Source organism: Quercus robur, chromosome 7 (assembly GCF_932294415.1).
Source record: "Quercus robur chromosome 7, dhQueRobu3.1, whole genome shotgun sequence".
Lineage (NCBI taxonomy): Eukaryota > Viridiplantae > Streptophyta > Magnoliopsida > Fagales > Fagaceae > Quercus > Quercus robur.
In genome coordinates this window covers 38,227,870-38,249,404 of record NC_065540.1, presented here as the reverse complement: position 1 = coordinate 38,249,404, position 21,535 = coordinate 38,227,870, and the positions used below count along the sequence as shown (strand labels likewise).

The 21,535-nt window shown below is 32.2% G+C and overlaps 1 protein-coding gene across 1 annotated transcript; it reads left to right on the top strand.

Annotated features, from left to right (window-relative positions):
• The first annotated feature begins 12,054 nt into the window (after window positions 1-12,054).
• Window positions 12,055-17,464, top strand: LOC126693335 (uncharacterized). Its single transcript, XM_050389279.1, has 3 exons — window positions 12,055-12,682; window positions 15,716-15,945; window positions 16,940-17,464. The coding sequence occupies exons 1-3, from the start codon at window positions 12,343-12,345 to the stop codon at window positions 17,216-17,218; spliced, it is 849 nt and encodes a 282-aa protein (XP_050245236.1). The 5' UTR covers window positions 12,055-12,342; the 3' UTR covers window positions 17,219-17,464.
• The last annotated feature ends 4,071 nt before the right edge of the window (window positions 17,465-21,535 follow it).

Here is a 21,535-nt window from a genome sequence, read left to right as displayed (position 1 = left end):
TGTGTTTGCTTAAATGTTAGTGAAAAATGTCATATTTTCTAAAAAGGGAATAAACCAATTACATATGAATATTATTACACTAAAATATTTTGGCCTTTTGCGACCATTGTTTTTGCGACCACCAAAAAGTCGTCACTATTAGGCACACATTAGCAACGATAATATATGGCCATCGCTAATAAGTGCATAATAGCAACAACACTAAGGTAGTTGCTAATAAGTCATCCCTAACAACGTGGAGGGAATTTTATTTACTTTTGGAAAATGGAGGGAAACTTTTAGCGACGACAATAAATTTTATAGCGATGACATTTGCGTTGCTAAAATAACATTTATTTTAACGACGACACCTATCGTCGTTAATAATGACACAACATGTCATCACAAATATATCTACCAAAATATAATGGAAGGAAAAATTTTCACTCTCAAAAAGTGGCGGGAATTAATGGAAGGAAGTAGATTATATATTAGCGACGAATTAGGTCGTCGCTATTAGGAATCTTTTAATGACGACAAAGAATGTCGTCACTAATATGTGGCCAAAATAATTTTGATATAATATGATTTTTTTTTAATCAAATCCTCCAAAATGCCTCTTAAAATATTTAAAATGACATAATTTCCTTTAAAATATTTGAAATGATTAAATTACCATTTACCTCGTTAAAATGACCGAAATACCCCCAAACTTATACAATGACCAAAATAACCTTGAAACCGCCAAAGTAATTAAATACTCTCAAATCCATTAAATAAAAAAAAAAAAAAAAAAAAAAAAAAAAAAAAAAAAACAAAGAGACAAGGGAGGGCTTGTTTTTGATTTCACTCAAAATACTGACCAATGCCCATAGTTATCAAAATGCGAACTGTATCATGAATAATTTTTTTATTTTTCTATATCATGTATCGTAAGATACACAAATACTTTATAAAATAAATAAATAAAAAATTATAGATATACATATATGTTTTTTAAGAGATAAAAAAAAATGATTTTGAGTTTTGTAAAAGATCAGATCTATTTTGAAATAAAATGGTTTTTTATGTAACAGAAAAATCAGATCTGTTTCTATATTTGAAAAAGATATATTTTTTATGAAGATGATCTCATTCACAACATAATTTCATATTACATGACTCAAACAAAACAAACAACAAAACAACGATTCATGATCTCTTTCTTTATTTCAAAAATATGCATATGTTTTAAGAAAAATTAGATTTGTATCCTAAGAAAGATACAAATCAGTTTTGATGTGAGGAAAATTTAGATCTGCATCTAAGGAATATGCAGATCCCTTTTATTTTAAAGAAAAATTCAAATCTGCATCTAAGAAAGATGCAGATCCGTTTTATTTTGAAGAAAAATTCAGATTTGCATCTAAGAAAGATGCAAATCTGTTTTATTTGAAGAAAAATTCAGATCTACATCTAAGAAAGATGCAGATCCATTTTATTTGAAGAAAAATAGTTGACTGCATGCAGATCTTTAAAATTAAGAAACAGATTATACCAACAATAAAGAAATCAAGAACATGTTTTTATAAACCATATTATGAATATTTGAAACAATTAAACATACATCATCATGATAAGAAAAGCATAAAAATAAAAGGGTTTAGAAAACAACCTCTTGCATGAGCACTCTTCTACTTGAGAGGATGTTTTAGGGTTCAAAGAAACCTATTCAGTTATCTTTGAAACCTAAAAACCCTAGCTTCAAAGAAAATCAGAAAGGAGATCAGAAAATATGAGCTGTTTGGGAGCCCAAAACGTGTGCCTCTCAGAGCGTGGAAAAAGAAGGAGCTGAATTATGAGGTTTAGTCTCTATTTATAGAGGCCAAAAGACTCTTAAAAATAGGTACGGATGATTAGGGTTTGAATTCGGACGCATCCTTTTGCGAAAAGGTCGAAAGGGTGTGCCTTATTGTCACCCGAAGGCCATTGGGCCAAAACCCACATGATGGAAATTCGGCAATTTTAGAGTGCCCAAATGTGTCGTTCGACACTCCAAAAGTGCCGAATTGGCTCTTGGAGGATGAACACACTTTCGAGTTCGGGTGCCATTTGGTCTCTCCTTCTAGGTTTTTTTTGGCTAGTCCTTGTACCTAGATGTGTTTTCAACCTCCATTTATGATTTTTTTTTTTTCTTTTTTATCTCTTTTCTAGATAATTCAGGCTTTTTGAAGAACAATTATCTTATGGATAAATCCCTTAAAATAAATCTTGATAATGTTTAGATTATCCCCAATTTTGTTGTTATCCAATCATCCATTTTATTCAGATGCATGCATCCCTATTTTAAACACTAATTATCAACCAATCACAAAATTATCTAATTAATTTTAATTGCTTAACCAATCAGACTTAATTTAAATTAACCATGTGCGGTCGATTCTACCTAGACACAATACATGTTGACCGTGCAAACTTGATCATGTGATATCTTTCGATCCGATGGTCTGATTCGGAAACCGAAAACACCGTTGCGACTGTTAGAATCTCAAGATCATTTTTATGATATGCAATGAATGAATTAATGCATGTAATACAAAGGCAAAATGATGCATGTGATGCAAGAATGACTTTTTTTTGGGTACATGGATGGTCACTCCAGTCATCTTCCTTAATTAAATCATGGGTGCAAAATCGAGTATCTACAGATATATAAGCCAAAATAATAATTTTTTTCATCATCTTGCCTAATCAACTCTATCTAAGTCAATGTTAACATGTTCATCATCTTGTAAAAGTATTTTTTTTCTTTTAGACTTTCTAACAACTATGCCAATACCCAATATCCCACTAAAATCCCTCCCACTCAACCTAGTTTCACCAAATCCAACAGTCTCGGGACCATCTATTAAGTCTGCACCTTTCTCTAAATCCAATCATCTTATTGTGACCATAATTTACCATAGTTAACCTTTTATTACACTCTTCAAATCCAATAGTTGGATTCCAGATCTAATTTTGGCGCATGATGGACATGTGTCGTATACCTGCATGGTAAACAACTTTGATTGGCTCTGTTCTCTCAATTTAACCATCCAAATATTCTCAAATTTGTTTCTCATAAAAAAAAAATATTCTCAAATTTCGCTAACACCAATATTTGACCATACTCTTCAAATCAAATGATCAAGATTTAAATATGAATTAGAGCATGATGATCACATGCCATGTGGCCCCATGAAGATTTGGTTAGCCTTGTTCTCTTCATCTGACCATCACATTAAATTATGTTCCCCAAAGTACTCCCTTTAAAGCTATGTTTTCCCCTGGATCACACATGGGGGTGATAGGAGTAGTTCAAAGTACTACCTTTAAAATTATATTTTCCATAAAAAATACTGATTTTCAAAATTTCATGTTTAAAGGGAAGATACTTGTAGGTGCTCCCCTAGATCAAACTTTAGATTTTCAGTTTATCTTGACATTAACCTTACTAATCATGGATTTTTCAAATTGTTTTTAAACTAAAGCTATTTTTTTTTTTTTTTTGTCTAAAATCAAAGCCATCAATATCTATACATGTAAGATATCATGAGTTATATGCCCCCAAGGCTAGGCAAGTATGTTCTAAATTGACCAAAATTCTCCTGAAACAACTAGAATGATCAAAATACTCTCGAAACCTCTAAAATGACCCAAATACCCCAAAACCTCTAAAATAACCAAAAATGCTCTCGAAATATCTAAAATGACCAAAATACCCCGAAACCTCTAAAATGAGGAGATTCTAGCCTTTTGCCCTTAATTTTTTAAAAATTTAGCAATATGCCCCTATTTCGAAACTATATAGGGATATGCCCCTGTTTTGATACTTGATTACCTTAAAATCTAGTTTCAATGAAATACTCGATTCGTAGAAAATCGAGTTATGCTAAATAAAACTAAAAAAAAAAAAAAAAAAAAAAAAAAAAAAAGAGCATGGAACTTGAATTTAGGGAAGTCGAGTTCCAAAACGCTACTATAGGGCTTTAAAACGTCACTATAGGGCTTAAAAACGCCACTATAGGGCCCCTTGAACCTGGTATGGTGACTAATAAAAAAAAATTTGCAGGAAAACGCCCTATAGGGCTCTAAAACGTCACTATAAGGCTTAAAAACGCCACTATAGGGCTCCTAGAACAGGGCGATCACACCTATAAAAAAATTTTGCAGGAAAACGCCGTTATAAGGCTTTAAAACGTCACTATAGGGCTTAAAAACGCCACTATAGGGCACCCTGAATATGGGTCAATCACGCTTATAAAAAAATTTACAGGAAAACACCGTTATAGGGCTTAAAAACGTTACTATAGGGCTTAAAAACGGCACTATAGGGCTCCCTAAATATGGGGCGATCACACTTATAAAATTTTTTTTTTTTGCATGGAACTCGATTTCCTGAAACTCAAGTTTCATGCAAATTTTTTTTTTATATATTTTTTTTTAAGTTTGATCGGACATAACTCGATTTTCTACAAATCGAGTATTTAATTGAACTCGATTTTAAGATAATCGAGTATCGAAACAGGGGCACGCTCCTATATAGTTTGCAAACAGGGGCATATTGCCATTTTTTTTTTAAATTAAGGGTAAAACGCCAGAATCTCCCTAAAATGACCCAAATACCCTTGAAATATCTAAAATGACCAAAATATACTGAAATTTCTAAAATAACCAAAATACTCCTAAACTTCTTAAAGGACCAAAATTGTCATTTTAGAGATTTTGGGGGGTATTTTGGTAATTTTACCAATTTCTAGGTATTTTCGGTCATTTTTTAGGTTTTTGTGGGTTTTTTTTTTTTTTTTTTTTGTCATTTTAGAGGCTTCAGGGTATTTTTGGTCATTTGAGAGGTTTCGGGGTATTTTGGTCATTTTATTGATTTTGAGGTATTTTTGTCATTTTAGAGGTTCCAGAATATTTTTTTCTTATTCTAAAGGATTTGAGGGCATTTTTTCTTTTGTGGTCATTTTAGCGATTTCAAGGGGTATATTAATTATTTTAGAGTATTTTTTGGGTATTTTGGTCATTTTGTGATTTCATGGTATTTTTTCTAATTCTAGTGGTTTAGAGGTATTTTGGCCATTTTAGAAGTTTCGGGAGTATCTTGGTCATTTTACAAGTTAAGGGGTATTTTTTGTCATTTAAGAGGTTTCAGGAGTATTTTGGTCATTTTAGAGGTTTCAATGGTATTTTAGTTATTTTGGTTATTTTTTAGGTTTAGGGGTATTTTAGTCATTTTAAAGGTTTAGGGGTATTTTGGTCATTCTTATGAATAAAATCAATTTTATTAGTATGGGCAATTTTGTCAGTCCACAAATTATTTTATCCCTACCAATAAAATTTATTAGTAAAATAAAAAATATTGTGTTTCAACGAAGGCAATGTAAGTCTCTCATAATATATGGCCTATTGTGACAAACGAATGCCACAATAGATATAGTTTCTATCACACTAACGCATGAGATGTTTTAAAAAAAATGAACTCTACCTAACATAACGGATTTGAAGTCCATCATTCCCATCTTTTTCTCGGTCACTCATTATCTCTCGGTTAGTTGTTTGCTTTTCATTTTTTCTTTCTTCTTAATTCTTCTTCATGTTTATCAAGTTGGTTTGCTTTTCAGATTTTTACCAATTTGATATTAAGATTTGCTCGAAGTCCTACAAGCGGGCCCTAGGTATGACTCTTCTTCTTTGTTTTTGTCATTAAATTAATAATTATATAATATGATAAATTAATAAATATGTAAATTTTTTCTTTCTTCTTTAATTCTTCTTCGTGTTTATCAAGTTGGTTTGTATTTTTTTTTTCTTTCTTCTTTGCTTCTTCTTCGTGTTTATCAGTTTATCAAGTTGGTTTGTTTTTCAATTTTTTACAGATTTGATATTAAGGATTGCTCCAAGTCCTACAAGTGGGCCCGAGGTATGACTTTTCTTCTTTGTTTTTGTCATTAAATAAATAAAGATATAATATGATAAATTAATAACTATGTAATATGATAAACCAAAGATGGAGTTAAGGATGTAGCTACAGTACTGCATTCCTTTATGCTAAGATTTAGAACCCCTTAAAAGTTAAAACATAGTTGCAACATAATATGTTTTCATTGATTCTTTTAAGTGAAGTTTAACATCTAATGGAAACTGAATAGTTTTTTATATTTGATTTTTTTAATATTACTTTCGTAATTAAGATATACTGAAGTAGTGATGTCGCAGAAGCCTGAAGAAAAGCACACACGATGCTCTCTTGATGGAACAGAAACTAAACTGTTAGTTTCTGGTAGTAAACCTCGAATCCACGAGGGGTTTCCCTGAATCCAAAAGGAGATAAAACTGGAATCTACCAAAAAAAAAAAATTTGACAAAACGTCTGTGTTTATTGATAATAGTCTAATCTGCCTTCTGACGGCTACAAAACATATAAATACTGAGATAAACGTCTAAAAACCCTAATTCACACTAATTACGTGATTAGGTGACAAAATACTGAAATTTACCAAAAATGGCAAAATTGAGTTAAATGCAGAATCATAAACTACTGACCTTAAGGGCCGTCCCCAAATAGAAGGGACCTTATTTTGACTTTTAAACTAAAAATTATTAAGGAAAAATAAATATTACTATAAATAGCAAAAAACACTGTTATCGGGGCCTTAATGAAGGAATTCGCCTAAATTTTAGCGACGTTCATAGCACATGAATCTAGATTAGAATGCTGTTTCCCTTTGACCTACCAAATTTCATGCAATTCTGACACTGTCACCCCGATGTCCCCTACTGGTACCCCCCTTTGATCTTGCGTTGTGATTTCCTGTGCCCCTGCTGCTCCAGGAAGGCATGTGTTGTCTATTCTACATCAAGTAGATTCTCGATACTTAAGAAATGCTTAAAGGATATAGTTTACTCGAATGTATTTGTTTATTTTTTTGTGCACCAAATGGCATACTAAAACAATTAACGGTTTGTTTTCAAAAAAAAAAAAAAAAAATTTATGTGTACTGCACATTACATAATGGATTTATTCAATTTCCAAGTGTGTCTATTAGTTGGCAATGCTACATGTTTAATTTAATTATCATGTTCACAGTATTCACCAGCAAGTTCTTTAATATTGATCTACTAAATATGCAAATAGTATAATGTTTAAATTTGAAGGTGGTGTTGTAGGATGTTGAAGTGATAAGCATAGTGAATTCACAATATTTTCTAGCTAGTTCTTTAAAAAAAAAAAAAATTTGCTAGTTCCACAATTTATTGCAAAACCTTTGCCACAACTTGTCACATGACAAGTTGTAAGTGGTAGGAAAAAAAATTGTGAATCCACACCTCCACGACTCACAACTCGTGGCGAGTTGTGGCAAAAATTGTACAATAAGTTGTGGTTCTAACATCACTTTTTCTTTATTACTAATCTACTAAATATGCTAATAGAATAATGTTTAAATTTGATGTAGTGCAATAGGTTGTTGAAGTGACAAATAAAGTGAATTCATAGGCTGAAAAGACATGCATTTAACCATATATGAATATGTTCATTAAAACTGCAAGCCACTTTCATTAGAGTATTTCGATAATTTCCTTTGTGGCCAAAATGTACCAAGGGGATGAGAGAAGTAGTTTAATTTCTTAAATATTTGGAGGGAAATAAATAAAAAACACAGATCACTTGAAAAAAGTGGATTAGTTTTATTCTTTCACTCTTGAGTTCTAAATGTAACCACTTCCCATGTCATTCCTCCCTCACAACATTTCCATCTATTTTAGTATGAGTGTGTTGAACTAATAGAGAATTACTTTGAGCTTCTTGTCGATTTCTACATTTATAGATAAAAATATGGTATAGAATCCAATTTTATATTATTTCTTGCTTTTTTGAACATATCTAACTCATGTAATAATGGATTACACTTTTTTTGTAGCATACTATGAACAATAAAGTACTTTTTTTTAGAAAGTTTCAACCTATGACGTCCACTTCTAATGATAACTCTTTATCATCAAACTAAGATACTAATCGGTTTTTGGTATAGATGGGAAATGAACCCCAGATCACTTATTCAACTATCAAAGACTTTACCAGTTGAGCTAACTGGAACCCACGAATAATAAAGGACTTAAATTGTATATTGAATTGTGTATTGTAGATTAATTGTCTCTTTTTTCTTTCTTTTTTTGTCTGGGATATTGGGACTCAACATGTCTATTGTCTTTCTATTAATCTCCAAAAGAAAGATTCTCCCATGATGCTAGACTATTGTCTTTTTGGCTTGGGAAGTAGAAGAAAGAATTAGGCTTTTTTTCTATTTATTTTTTTGTTTAATTAACAATCTGTTTGTGTCTCCATTTAAATTCTTTTGCTTTAACTTCTTGATATGTTTTTTAGATGAGTGATATTTCGTATGTATTAATGACTTTTCATTTGCTTTAAATTCTTTTACTTTAATTTCTTTACAATGATTATTTTTCTCTATCAATATATATTAGTTGTTGTCATTTTTTTCCCCAAGAAAATGATGAAGACTCAACTATGTTACATAGAGATGATGTGCTAGTAATAGATTTGGGAGGCTTAATAGCTGTTGATGATGTATATGAACAACTTGATAAAAGTATGTTCATCAATGATGACTTGTCTAATGAGGAATGGGATACAGACTCCAACTGTGAAGAAGAAATATATAGTGATGATGATGTTTTAAGCTTAGATCAGGAAAAAGATTTATCTAGCAATGATGAATCTATTGGAGATCTTAGGGATGAAGATTAAGTTGAGTTTTGATGCAGGTTAAGTTTTGTTAAGTACATAAAGCCTTCATATCTTCTTAGCTATGGTATTTTTGAAAATTAAAAATGTTAAAGTTTTACTTAGATATTAAAACTATTTTGTACACATTTTTGTCATTTACTTTAGTTGACCTTTATGTTGGTTTATTCTTTTTATTTCAAGTTAAAATGTCGCATGTCTTGGGCTACTGATGATGTTGAGGGGAGATACATTTCATTGCAAGCTTGGTTGTATATCTTTTTGAAAAATTTGTTATTATTTGATTAATATTTGAGAGAGTAGATTTGAATTTAAATTATGTATATGATATTGAACTTGTGTATTGTTTTTCCTTATTAGTAGTTATTTATTGAGCAGTTGTTATGATTATATGAGTATTTGTGATTGAAAATTTGTGATGTGTGGGATTGTGGTTTATTATTTCTCATTAGGTAGCCATGTAAAATTCAGAATGTAAATTTTAAAGAAAAATCCAAAAAAATGTAAAATACAATGTCGTCACTAATATTTTATCATATCATCAGTGACAACAAACAATATCATCACTAATATGCAATTTTTAGTGATGACATTTAATAGGAAATTGTCATATAAAGTTGTGAATTTTAAATTTTTAAATTTTTACTAAAAGAAAATGAATAAAAACTATAATATATTGTATTTATAATATACTTATATTTTTATTCTTATTTAGGATAATACATTTGTTTTCTTAAACGTTGGAATCTCTAAAATATTAGAATTTAAAAATTTTGATCCCTCATTTTTTTGTTTTTTTGAATCTCTAAACACCTTTGAGGTTTGGATTAATTGAACTTGGTCCTTAAATTGGTAAACCCATCTTGGACGCTGAGAAATTACTGTGTACTTCCAGAGTACCATAAATGCGTACTCCCTCTTCTCACATAGATGGTAAGTCTTACTAATTAAATTCATGGTAGGATCTATTATTCATGTAAAATGAGGGAGAGTACGCATTTATGATACTCCGAGAGTACCTAATAATTTTCCCTTGGACCCTATACCATTACTTATTTTTCTCTCATCTCTTATGGTAATTAAGAATTAAGTTAGTCAGTTTTGAAAAATTTTGAACTTAATTGGCATTAGCCCAAACCTCAAAGGTGTTAACTATATTTTACCCGTTTATCAAATATAAATGAGATGAGTTTAGAATAAACTTCCTAAACTTTAATATGGTTTGATATATAAAATGGATTGAAAATTTTGGGTTTTATTATTATTATTATTATTATTTTTTGGCCCAAACCCGACCATTGCCTATTCTACCGATTTTTTACCCATTAAGACATTTAAAAATTAGACTTGACTGGGCTTTGACAACGAAAGCACACAGAAGAAAGTTCCGTGTACCACCCAGGTTCAATTGGACCGGACTAAAATAGTACGGTCCCCCTAATGATGCTCTTTTTTAGTCCGGTCCCCCTAATCATGCTCTACTTGATTTATAGAGTTCCCTTTCATACTAGTACCAGTTCCCACCCAAGTCCCAACAACCCACCTATTAAATTATTTATAGAGTTCCACATTTGCTGGCTCACTTTTTATACTACTTTAATCACCCACCAACCCAAAAGAATTTTTTTTTTTAAATTTTATTAAAAAAAGGTACATAATAAACCTTAAAATTTAGTCTTAGTTAGAAAATAAACCTTGAAGTCTTGATCAATCTCATTCTATAATTTTTTTTAATTATTTGTAATTTGATTCATTAATAAACATTTTCTATATGAATCTCATGCTGAATTTGCTTTTTATAATTCTAGTCAAATACTTGCTTGCAAAATTTGTGGGTATTGTAATTTTTTTTTATAAGTAGATAATGGGATAGGAGGATTAGAATCAAGACATAGGACACCACAAAAAAAATGTCAATATATTACTGTTAAAATTAATATACTTTCGTGTGAGTTTATTATTGATATTACTTATGTCATGTGTCAATGACAACAAACTATATTAGAAAATTTTAAAAATAAAATTATGTCCTTAAATGCATTAATAGCTTGTTACAACTTATCAAGGAGTGAAAAATTTTATGAAATATTATTAAAATATCATCAATGTTATTATATAAAATTTAATGTCAAGAAAATAATTGATGCCATATTATTTTTTTTTTTCTTTACTCTTCTTTATGAAAAAAAGAAGAAGGGATATATGCTAAAATTTACAGCACATTATTGCCCTTTTCTATCTTTTCCGTATTAAAAATAAAAATAAAAGGACCCACTCTTATCATAATGGGGTAAATACAAAATCTTCTTCCCATATTTTAGTATTTCACTTTTTGCTCTAACAATTATACAATGTCACGTGTCTACTTTTTTCAATCGTTTTTATGGAATAATTTTTCTCATTTTATACTATGGTTAATCTATAAGGAAAAAAAAAAAAAAAAAAACATGTAATAGATTGTAGGGTGTAAAATGGAACACTCAAAGTAGGTTTCTCAATTAAATTCAATCCAATAATTATATTTAATTTAATTAATCTTAAAAAGAAAACACCATCAATTCATATTGGGTCAATCAAATGATATATTTGAATTTAATTGAAAACTAAAAATCTAATTAACTTCATTATCTTATAAAAAAAGTATTGTCTATTTTAAAATAAGAACTAACATTTTTTATTTTAGCAAACCATTTTTCAAAACATCCATGTTTAATAATCTATTTGATTAAAATATTAATTTTTCTTAATTTTTTAAAATTGTTTTCTCTCTTCACATACAACAATTATTATTTATTCTCTTCCTTCACTTGAGAATCACAAAAAAATAAATAGAAAACTGTTTTGATTAGTTATAGTAAATTTACATAAACACCGTAACAAAATCACATTTTGCATAATTTTTTAATTTTATTAATTATATTGGTCAATCTTTTGATAATCTTTTTTTCTTTTTTAGATAATTGACTATATTAGTCAATTCAAAATAGGAGAAAAAGATAAGCAATATTTTCTTCGAAAATGTTGGACTTTCTCATATTAAAGCTATACCTAACCTTTTTTTTTTCCTTTGTGTGTGCGGAGAAAAAGAACATTTTTACAAATCAACTATTTATAGATCTCATTGTAGTTTTTAGTATTTTTTAGTATTATTTTTAGCAAACTTTTAACTTTATTTATGGTATTTTCAGGAAAATAAAAAAATAAATTCAATTTGAACTGAATAAACTGATTTCAAACGCACCAACTAAATAAGAAGAGATACAGAGCAAGAACCAGTTGAAAAAAGCTGTACCTGACTGGACTATGTTTTCTATTGGTTTGGTAGGCTGACTAGACTTGCCCAAAATAAGAGAAACCCAGCAAAATCAGTTAATGCTTATAATAGTAGTTAACTAATTCTGTCCTCGACCACCTACCTTAGCAGCTTCCTCTTCTCTCGCTCTCTCACCCATTGCATCGATCTTTCGATCAACACTGCCAGCTTCTTTCCTTAAAAACGGTAAACACAACTCTCCTTATACATTCAAAACTCAATCCTTAGAGCAAAGCAAGAAAAAGAGTCAGAAAAAAAAAAAATGGCTAAGTTGTTGGAGTCATGGGAAGGGCTGGAGGGAAAAGTGGTGATGGTGACTGGAGCTTCATCAGGCATTGGTCGAGACTTCTGTATCAACTTGGCTAAAGCTGGCTGCAAGATTCTTGCTGCGGCTCGACGTGTCGATCGACTCCAATCACTCTGTCATGAACTCAATCAGCTATCGGGTTCGGCTTCGGGTTTGGCTTCGACAAGCTACCCAAGAGCCGTGGCTGTGGAGCTCGACCTCACCGCTGATGGACCCACCATCGAAAAGTCTGTTCAGAAGGCTTGGGACGTGTTTGGTCATATTCATGCCTTGATTAACAATGCCGGATTTCGAGGTTTTACTTACTATCTTCAAACCCAACTTTTCCTTTTATTTTGTTTTCTTCAAATTACAAAACTTTTTTTTGTATATTTGGGTTTTATTTTAGAAACTAATAAGTGAGTGTTTGGATCGGCACGTTTTCATGTTTGCATGTTTTTTTTTTTTTTTTTTTTTCTTTTCACATACTGTATACGCATTATTCACAGGTTCCACAACACTATTCACACATTTAAAAATTATTTTGCTATAGTATTTTCAGTTTTAAGTTTTCAATTTCAACAAAAATAAGTTGCATCCAAACGGACTCAAAATTAGAAACATGTTCTCGATTGTACTGGCCAAGGAAAAATCAAGCGGGACTATTATATTGAAAAGGTATTATTATATTAAAAAGTTACAAAAGTTAATAAATAAATAACCCTTTAACGATTTTATTATTAATAAAAATAGCATTTTTACTGAAAATTGTGTTTTTATAAGTTTTGAAATTTCAAATTTTAGACTGAAATCGTGTTTTGCAAAAGTTGAAAGTTTAATAACATTTTGTCCACTTATGCTTAACTCCGTTTGCTCCCATTATCCATCTCACCTTTAAACGATAGAAAAACATATTTTTATACAAAATTATAACATAAAAAGATCAAAAGTTCTTCTCATTAGAAAACTTCTCATGAGACTTGGGGTCCATTTGATACGTGTGTTTAAACAACAGTTTTCAGTTTTTTTAAAAATATGTGTAAGTGAAAAAATGTGTAGAAACACGTACAATATTGTTTAAAAACTGAAAACATGTATTTGAACTCGTGTATCAAACAGGACCTAGAAACTTCGAAATCCCATCTTTGAATCTGATCTTGTTCAATTTTCTAGAAATCGTGTTACGTTTTCTAGAAAGACTTCCTTTTCTGCAACAATAGAGTATTTTTCCGACTATTGTATCGTTTGCTTTCTCGGGAGGCAAGTCACTGATGAGATTGGCTTCTTTTCAAAATTCATGACTTCAGAAAAATCCATGTCTGTGTAAATTTCTCCAGGCACCCCATAAATGCAATCTGCATAGTCCATTTTATGCGTGTAAGCTCCTTTCACTGTGCTTATAAATTCCCCTCTCATCCCCTCCATGGTCAATTGGGCAATATAGTTATTTTCCATAGGCTTGAAGAACATCATAGGATATGGTAAGATCTCCATTCTGGCGCGGTAAGAACTTTGTTTTTAGAACTTTGACCCTAAATTTTGGGTTCCTAGCACAACATACATACATCGAGGTCTCTGCAGAAATATATATAATAAATTTAGATTGGTAACAGAAATTAGAGGCATAAAAGAAACAAGAGCAATCAAGTACTTACTACTACAAGTTGGTGCTGGGCACTTGTATCCATCATTAACAAGCCTTATTGTTTTAGGCATTGGAATCCCAGGTGGTTTCACTCCAAATTGAGTGCCACTTAACTGACTTTTGACTTGAATTCATGTAAGATCTCCAGTAGTATCAATTGAGGTCTTCAAATCCGCCTGAGGAGATCCTGAAAATAACTCCCATTCCCAACAGCAGCTGGGAAAAAATCACAATTTCTAGAAAATGTAACAAGATCAGATTCAAAGAGGGGATTTCGAAGTTTCTAGGTTTCGTGAGGAGTTTTCTAAGGGAAAGAACTTTTGATCTGTGTTATGTTATAATTTTATATAAAAAGGTGTTTTTCTAAAGTCTAAGGGTAAGGTGGGTAACGGGGAGCAAATAGAGTTAAGCACAAGTGGGCAAAATGTTAAGTTTTAAACCACGGATAGATAAAGTGCAAACGGGCTAAACTACAGGTGGGTTTACTGTAATTTGCCTAAAACTCAATTTTAACTTGTGACTTAGTTCTTTGGTGAGTCAACAATGCCAAAAGTCAACATTGCAGAATAGTTTTAGCTATCCAGCATATCCTTATATACAATGTTTGTTGATCGCATTGGGGTGTTTGAGGGTTGAATGGTGGAACTGTGAATTTGTGCATGTTTGCCTTTTCTGCTACTAGTTTACCATGTTTTGACTTCAAAAAATTGCCTGGATCTATAATGGTCCAGTGAAGTCTGAGCTGTTCAAGGCAATTGAGATGATGTTTGTGCTTGTGTTGGAACTTGGAGATTATCAATAGTTTCCCAATTACATAAAAAATATTTGTAAATGTAGATTGTCATTGTCAGTACTCAAGGAAAGCAGATTTTGTGTTTTGTTTCTGTGTTTGCAGTCCAATGACTGTTTGTCTGACTGTGTTCTTGTACTGATGGCTTATTTTGTTAGTTTGAAATGAAAGTAGAGGTTGCCCCATGTTTGTCAATAATAAATTACCGATTGTCCCAAAAACTTGAGCTATTAGGAAATTGAAATTTATTAATTTAAATCCAACACTTCCTTTCACGTGTAGGCCTGAACAATCCTTATTAAATAGGGTCTAACACATGGAAATATTTTAAATAAGAAGCAAGGTGGAAATATGGATTAAACCCAAAACCTCCTGTTTTGATACAGTGATAAAATACCAACATTTCCAAAAACTTAAGCTATTAGGAAATGGTGAATGTAATCATCTAATCCAATAGTCACTAGTAAGGGCACAACTGTTGATCATTCTTTTTCTCTCTAGAATTGAGCCCTTTTACTTCTAGCTTCCTATTCTCTAAACACCTTCTTTTCACATTTGACTACATTGTCTTGCTCATAGAGGTAAACTTTGTGTATGTTTGGGGCAGACACAGGTTTGTAAAGCAATAATATCCATACATGGACAAATCTGCTTTAGATGACTTGGACCATCCCACAGTTGGTTATTTAAGACTTATATCTTGGAGTTTTCACTTTTCATTCTTCTATTCACAAGACCAGTTGTGCTTCTTGGAGTTTTTTGAGTGTATTGTTAACATGGGCTTCTTTGTCTTTTAATTCATGAGCTTTTTAAAGTGTTCTGTAAGCTGGATGTCTATCTGCGTGTTTTTTGTTAGTTAATTGTTGAAGGTTATTGTTGATAGATATTTCTAACTCTTATGTGATGTACATTAGGTACTGTGCAATCTCCATTAGATTTGTCCGAGGAGGAATGGAATCAGGCTATCAGAACAAACTTAACAGGAACCTGGTTGGTGTCAAAATACGTCGGCAGGCACATGCGTGATGCGAAGCAGGGAGGATCAATCATAAACATATCTTCAATTGCTGGTCTTGACCGTGGGCAATTGCCCGGAGGGCACGCCTATGCTGCCTCAAAGACAGGCGTAAACGTCTTGACAAAGGTAATGTCGATTGCCATGCAACTCTTCCAAATTATAGGTGTAATACCACTGTCATTTTTTGTAATTGTTTGGAAACATAATAATTACTATAAGATGAAAAATCATAGTATCTTCATAGAAGAATGCACTACAGAGGAAAGAAAACCTCTCACTAAAAAGAAAAAGTTCGCTTCAATTATTTTAGCAATAGGTAAATGAATGGAGCTTACTTCTTTTGATTCAAGAAAAGGTCAACTTAAGTACATTTCCTATTTTATTAAAAAGAAGAGGAAAAATTATATCACCAAAAAGAATTTTTTTCAAGAGGAAGGTCAGTGGGCTTCAGATAGGCACTCATCAGTATGCTTCTTTTTTACCATTTAAAAGGGGAAAAAAAATCCAAGAGCGACACCTAGAGAGTAGACACTCAAATGAAGACTAGAAATTCCCTTCAGGTCAGGCACTTTCAACTGCAAGTTCTAAAGCTTCTCATATTAGTCCCCTTTGGAACTGAGTGCCAAAACAGATATAATTACCATCTCCGAACTCCACCATACTGCATTTTCATGAAGTTGGGACAGATGTATAATATTTACTCTGTTTGCCTAGATGTGTGTTTGTTTTTCTTTTATTTTTATTTATATTTTTTATATGAGTACTTTCGGACTGATGACATCTACTTCTTGAGGCATCATCCCTGACCACTATGCTATCACTTGGGTTGTCATTTTAGAGTAGGATGCTACCTTTCTCTGTAACTATATGATGAACATATCATAACTATGCTACTCTGAACTTATTTGGAGATAGTAGGAGCCAGTCTTTTTTAAGCCTTTGCCCATAGGAAATGTATTCTTATCAATTATCAGACTAGTTTGTCTTTTATTTTTTTCAACTTTTGTCCCTACTGCTTTTATATAAGAGTGCTGCATATATATATATATATGCGTGTGTTTGTTAATTTTGTTCTTCTTGTCACTATTTCTCCATATAATGTTGGTTCTACTTATAACAGGGCATGGCTGTGGAATTGGGTGTATTCAAAATTAGAGTGAATTCTATATCACCTGGCCTTTTTAAGTCTGAAATTACTGAGGGTCTTATGCAAAAAGAGTGGCTGCATAATGTGACAATGAAATCTATCCCTTTAAGAGACACTGGCACCGCAGATCCAGCATTGACATCACTTATTCGATACTTAATACATGACTCTTCTGAATATGTTTCGGGCAACCTGTTCATTGTTGATGCTGGTGCCACCTTACCAGGTGTCCCTATTTATTCTTCCCTTTGAAAGCTATGTAATGTAATGAGATAGTCATAGAACTGTCTTAAAAGCTAGCTTAAATTATTTAATGTTTGTGGGTTCCGCGCTATTTTTTTATCTCAGTTTTATTTCAAATAATCTAATTTTCAATTTTTTGAAAATAAGCTAATTTTTAGCTTTTTGTCTCATAAATTGTAAATAAACTACTGGAAATAAGCAATTTCCAAATGAATGCTTATTAGTACAAGCAATAATATTCTACCTACATTATTATTTTTGGTTTCTTAACGTTTGCAGAATTTCCTAGGAACTACTTTTTTTTTTTTTCCTTTGAATTTTAAAAATCACATCTAAACTGGTTGACGGATATGCGAAAACAAACCAATTACCAACTCAGTTTACTTTATAGTTTTATATGTGAGATATTCATAGTTTCTGGAACTTATGGTATTATAATTTCTTTTTAATGCTACTATTGAGTTCTGTACACTGCTGCCTGCCATTTTTTACTTTTATCTATGATTTTAACTTGGTGATTTGATTTGGACTTTCAGAGAAGCATCTTAATTTTTGTTGATACAATGTGGCTGCAACATCTATTTTCATAAAGGCCAATTATCCTTCTATGGCACTTATGAATTATGATCACCATGAGCGTGGTGTAGAATTTTCTATTTATAGTCGTTTGGTCTGCCACATATGATGTTCTGTCACCTGCAACAATCTTATGCCAAAGAGAAAATCTAGGACCACAATTATGTTTGTCACAATTGTAATGAGTGGTGAAAAAAAAAAGTTTATGTGAAAGTGATAGGTAATCACTTACAATTTGCTATTTTAGAGTTGCAGCAAAAAAAAAAAAAAGAAGGGGGTCTTAAAACCACTCCATGCCAAAGCAAATGGATATAAAAGGGTCAAACTAGTTGTAAATTTACTCTTTCACACAACCACCACTTGTTTGTTAGGGTGAGATGTGAAATTGGGAGTTTGAAAAATGGTTCTATGGCTACCATTGAATTCCATTGATCACTCGGTCACTGCTCCGTGCTTGTGTGTGGGTTGGGGGTGCCCGTGTATATGCACCTGTTAGTTTTGCACTATTTCTTCATAGAGCAAAAGAACTTTTTTGATCTTGTAATAAAAGGCCAAGCTATAGATGAATAAGTGGAAATATACAAAAAAAAATAAATAAGATTTGAAATGAGTAAATATGTTTAAAGATATGGATAATTCTTATTGATGAAAAAAATGAAGGAGAGTCATTTGAGATGGTATGAACAAGTTCAAATGAGAGTGTCAATGCACCAGTTAAAAGAGCAAGTTGTCCAAGTTGAGGGAATAAAAAAAGGTAGAAAAAGACAAAAATAACATTAGTAGAAGTAATTAAAAAAAAATGTCAATTTGTCAACTAAAGAAATAACAAAAAATATGACTTCAGATAAAAATAGAATTGACAAAAAGAATACATATGGTCGACCCTAACTAATTTGTTGTGGATTCATAGCATGCCCCAAGTTTTAGGACTAAAGCTTTGTTATTGTTGTTAAAAGGCCTAGTTATCTGAAAAATAAATTTGTTGACTTATAGGCCATATACAACCATTAACTGGACAAGAGGTAAAGACCATATCATCCAGCCTTGAACTCGAGAAAAGCTCAAGATATCATGCAGAGTTGACGTTTCTAGTGTATGTATTATTTTTGTTTGTTAGAGTACAATGGTAAGCATTAGAAGGAATCTGTAATTTGCTCATTCAGCCAAATTGCATCCTCTCTTCACAAGTCTTCTGATATTTAATTACACCTATAAATTGTGATGGAAAATGGGTTTAGTTGAGATTAGATAAAAAGTTTTTCAGACAAAAATTTATTAAACAAAAAATGGCAAGGATTTCTTTTAGCGGACCCAAATTTGGCATTTGCTATTTTTGTTCACATTGTTTGAAGTTATTTCTGGCTTCAAAGTTTTAGAGAAATCTAAGCTATGGAAATGTGCTTGATTTGGAGGTGTTGGCAAATGTTTTGTGGTGTGCAAACAACGTCTTTATTTATGAAATACTTAGGCATTTTCAATTAAAGACTTATATTGTTTTTTAAAAGGACATTGCCATTCAGTTTCTTTTATCTTGAATTGGTCCTACCATTTGCTTTTGAATTTTCTTGCAACAATATTGAATCAAGATTCGTCAACAATCATATAATCCCATAGAAGGATAAAATCTAATTGTCACTTGACATATAAATGAAAAAGTGAAGGAAACAAGATAAATGAATAGAAGATTGTTGAAATTTTTCAAATTTTCGGTGGGTAACTTTTAAAGGTTTGGTTAACATGCCTGGTTTTTAAGTAAAATATATCTGTCCATAATGGAGCATTTGGAATGAGAAATTTTTTGAATGGTGATTTGCAAAGAAGGAAAAGGGAGACCTTCTCGTAATATGCGGGATTCATATAAATGTCTCATAAAACAGTTTCATAAAATAATTTTTCAATTTGACATTTGGATATGAATTAAAATTATGGCTAAAATACTATTTGTTATCCCTAAACTTTGTATAAATTTCGTTTTTCATCCCTAAACTTTAAAAAAAAAAAAAAAAAATTTGTTACTAAAATTTTTTAAGAAATTTTTTCAATAATTTAGGAACAATAAGAACGAAAATAAATTTTTTTTTAACAATAGTTTAGAGATGAAATAATAAATTTTTATAATTGAAAATTAATAAGTGTAACATTTTCAATAATTTAGGGATAAAAAATGAACCGTTAGGGACGAAAACGAAATTAAAATAATATTTTAGCCTAAAATTATTAATAAATTCGTACAATATTTGGGTTTTGTTGGGGGAGGGAAAATACTTTTAAACAATTATAAAGGGAAAATTATTAATAAATTTTCCAGTGGATCCCCAACCTAGAGAACATGTAAGATATAAAATGGAAAATTCAACTCACTCTCAATGGCTACTATGTTGCCCTATGTTCGGTTGTTTGAACCCAACTTCCCAAACTGAGCTCAAGTGTGGGATCCGAGCTTATACTCTTTCCATGGATTTCAAGTAGGGTTATGGTTTCTCGGTCCCATTCATCATTGTGAGAGCTCCTAGAAAACAACCTCTGCCTCTTTTCAAGAGATGACCATGGTCTAGTCGAGGGAATCATACCCCTCTAAGGATATTCTCCAATAGTAATTGTATGGCATACTACCACAGGCCCATTTATCTTGGGCCCAGGCCAAAATAGGACCATAAATATTGTCAAGCCCAGGCCTAGTGTCATGACCGGCTCATTATTCATAAGCTTAGCATGTGAAGGCCATCCACATGTAGAATGGTCGGTAGGTATTCGTGTGATGGGTAGAAATGCCTTGGTAGCTCGGGATTTCCATGGGGAATCGTGCTTGAAAATTTGGCAGAAATTCCTCGGCAGCTCAATAGGACCATAATTACCTCCTTGCTTTCTTTTATTTATAGCTTAAGGTTAGTGAGGGAATCGTGATTACCTTTGATTCTGCCTTTGCCACCCACACGAGCGGAATCAGAGGTGATCATGATTCCCCCACTAACCTTAAGCTATAAATAAAAGAAAGCAATGAGGTAATGGGGTTGGATACTAGAGAGAGGAAGAGAGAGAGAGAGAGAGAGAGAGAGAGAGAGAGAACACATCTGTAGCTTGAGAGAGCAGAAGGAGGGAAAGAGGGAGGCTAGGCTATGCGAGGCAATTCTTTCTTAAAGCTTGGCTAGGAGCTACCCAAAGTAGGAAACCCATTACCCACTATATAAGTAAATTGTGTGCCCAACCCTAAGTCCGATCTAATAACGAAAATTGGGTATGTACAATTTGCGCCGTCTATGAGAATCTCCTACGTAGCCGTAGTTCTGCTGAGGTTCAAGTGAGGAAGATGTCTGAGAGGCATTCAACAAGTTACGCTACTAGCGGCTCTGGAGGGTCTTCTTAGGCCTCCAGTTGGTGAGAAAGGAGGCACAAGAGAGATGAAGACCAAAGATACAAATGGGAAGGAGAACATGCTGGTCCAGGGGAGGGATCGTCCTAGACATATCAATCAATGTCAAGTGCTTCCAAACATGAGCGTCATGATAGCCTAGCCTATGTAGAATGGTGAGGGATTTGGAGTTAGAAGTACAAGGTAGGCGCTAACGAGAAACTGTGAAGAGCATGCTGAAGGGTCAGCAAGTGTAAGGGGTAGTCATGGAGAAGCATCTCGTCAGTCTGGCTCCCATCGGTCTAGGGATCAATCTCGAGAATACGTAGACAGAGACTCGGTTTCCTCTGAAGGGCGGAGACCCCGAAATGTCGCTTTGGATGCTATAAGTCGGGCATTGC

Excerpts from the sequence above, each read along its gene's own strand:
- LOC126693335 (XM_050389279.1), top strand. The coding sequence starts at position 12,343 with ATGGCTAAGTTGTTGGAGTCATGGGAAGGGCTGGAGGGAAAAGTGGTG. Across the intron at positions 12,683-15,715 it reads TAACAATGCCGGATTTCGAG|GTACTGTGCAATCTCCATTA; the intron begins GTTTTACTTACT and ends GATGTACATTAG. Across the intron at positions 15,946-16,939 it reads GCGTAAACGTCTTGACAAAG|GGCATGGCTGTGGAATTGGG; the intron begins GTAATGTCGATT and ends TACTTATAACAG.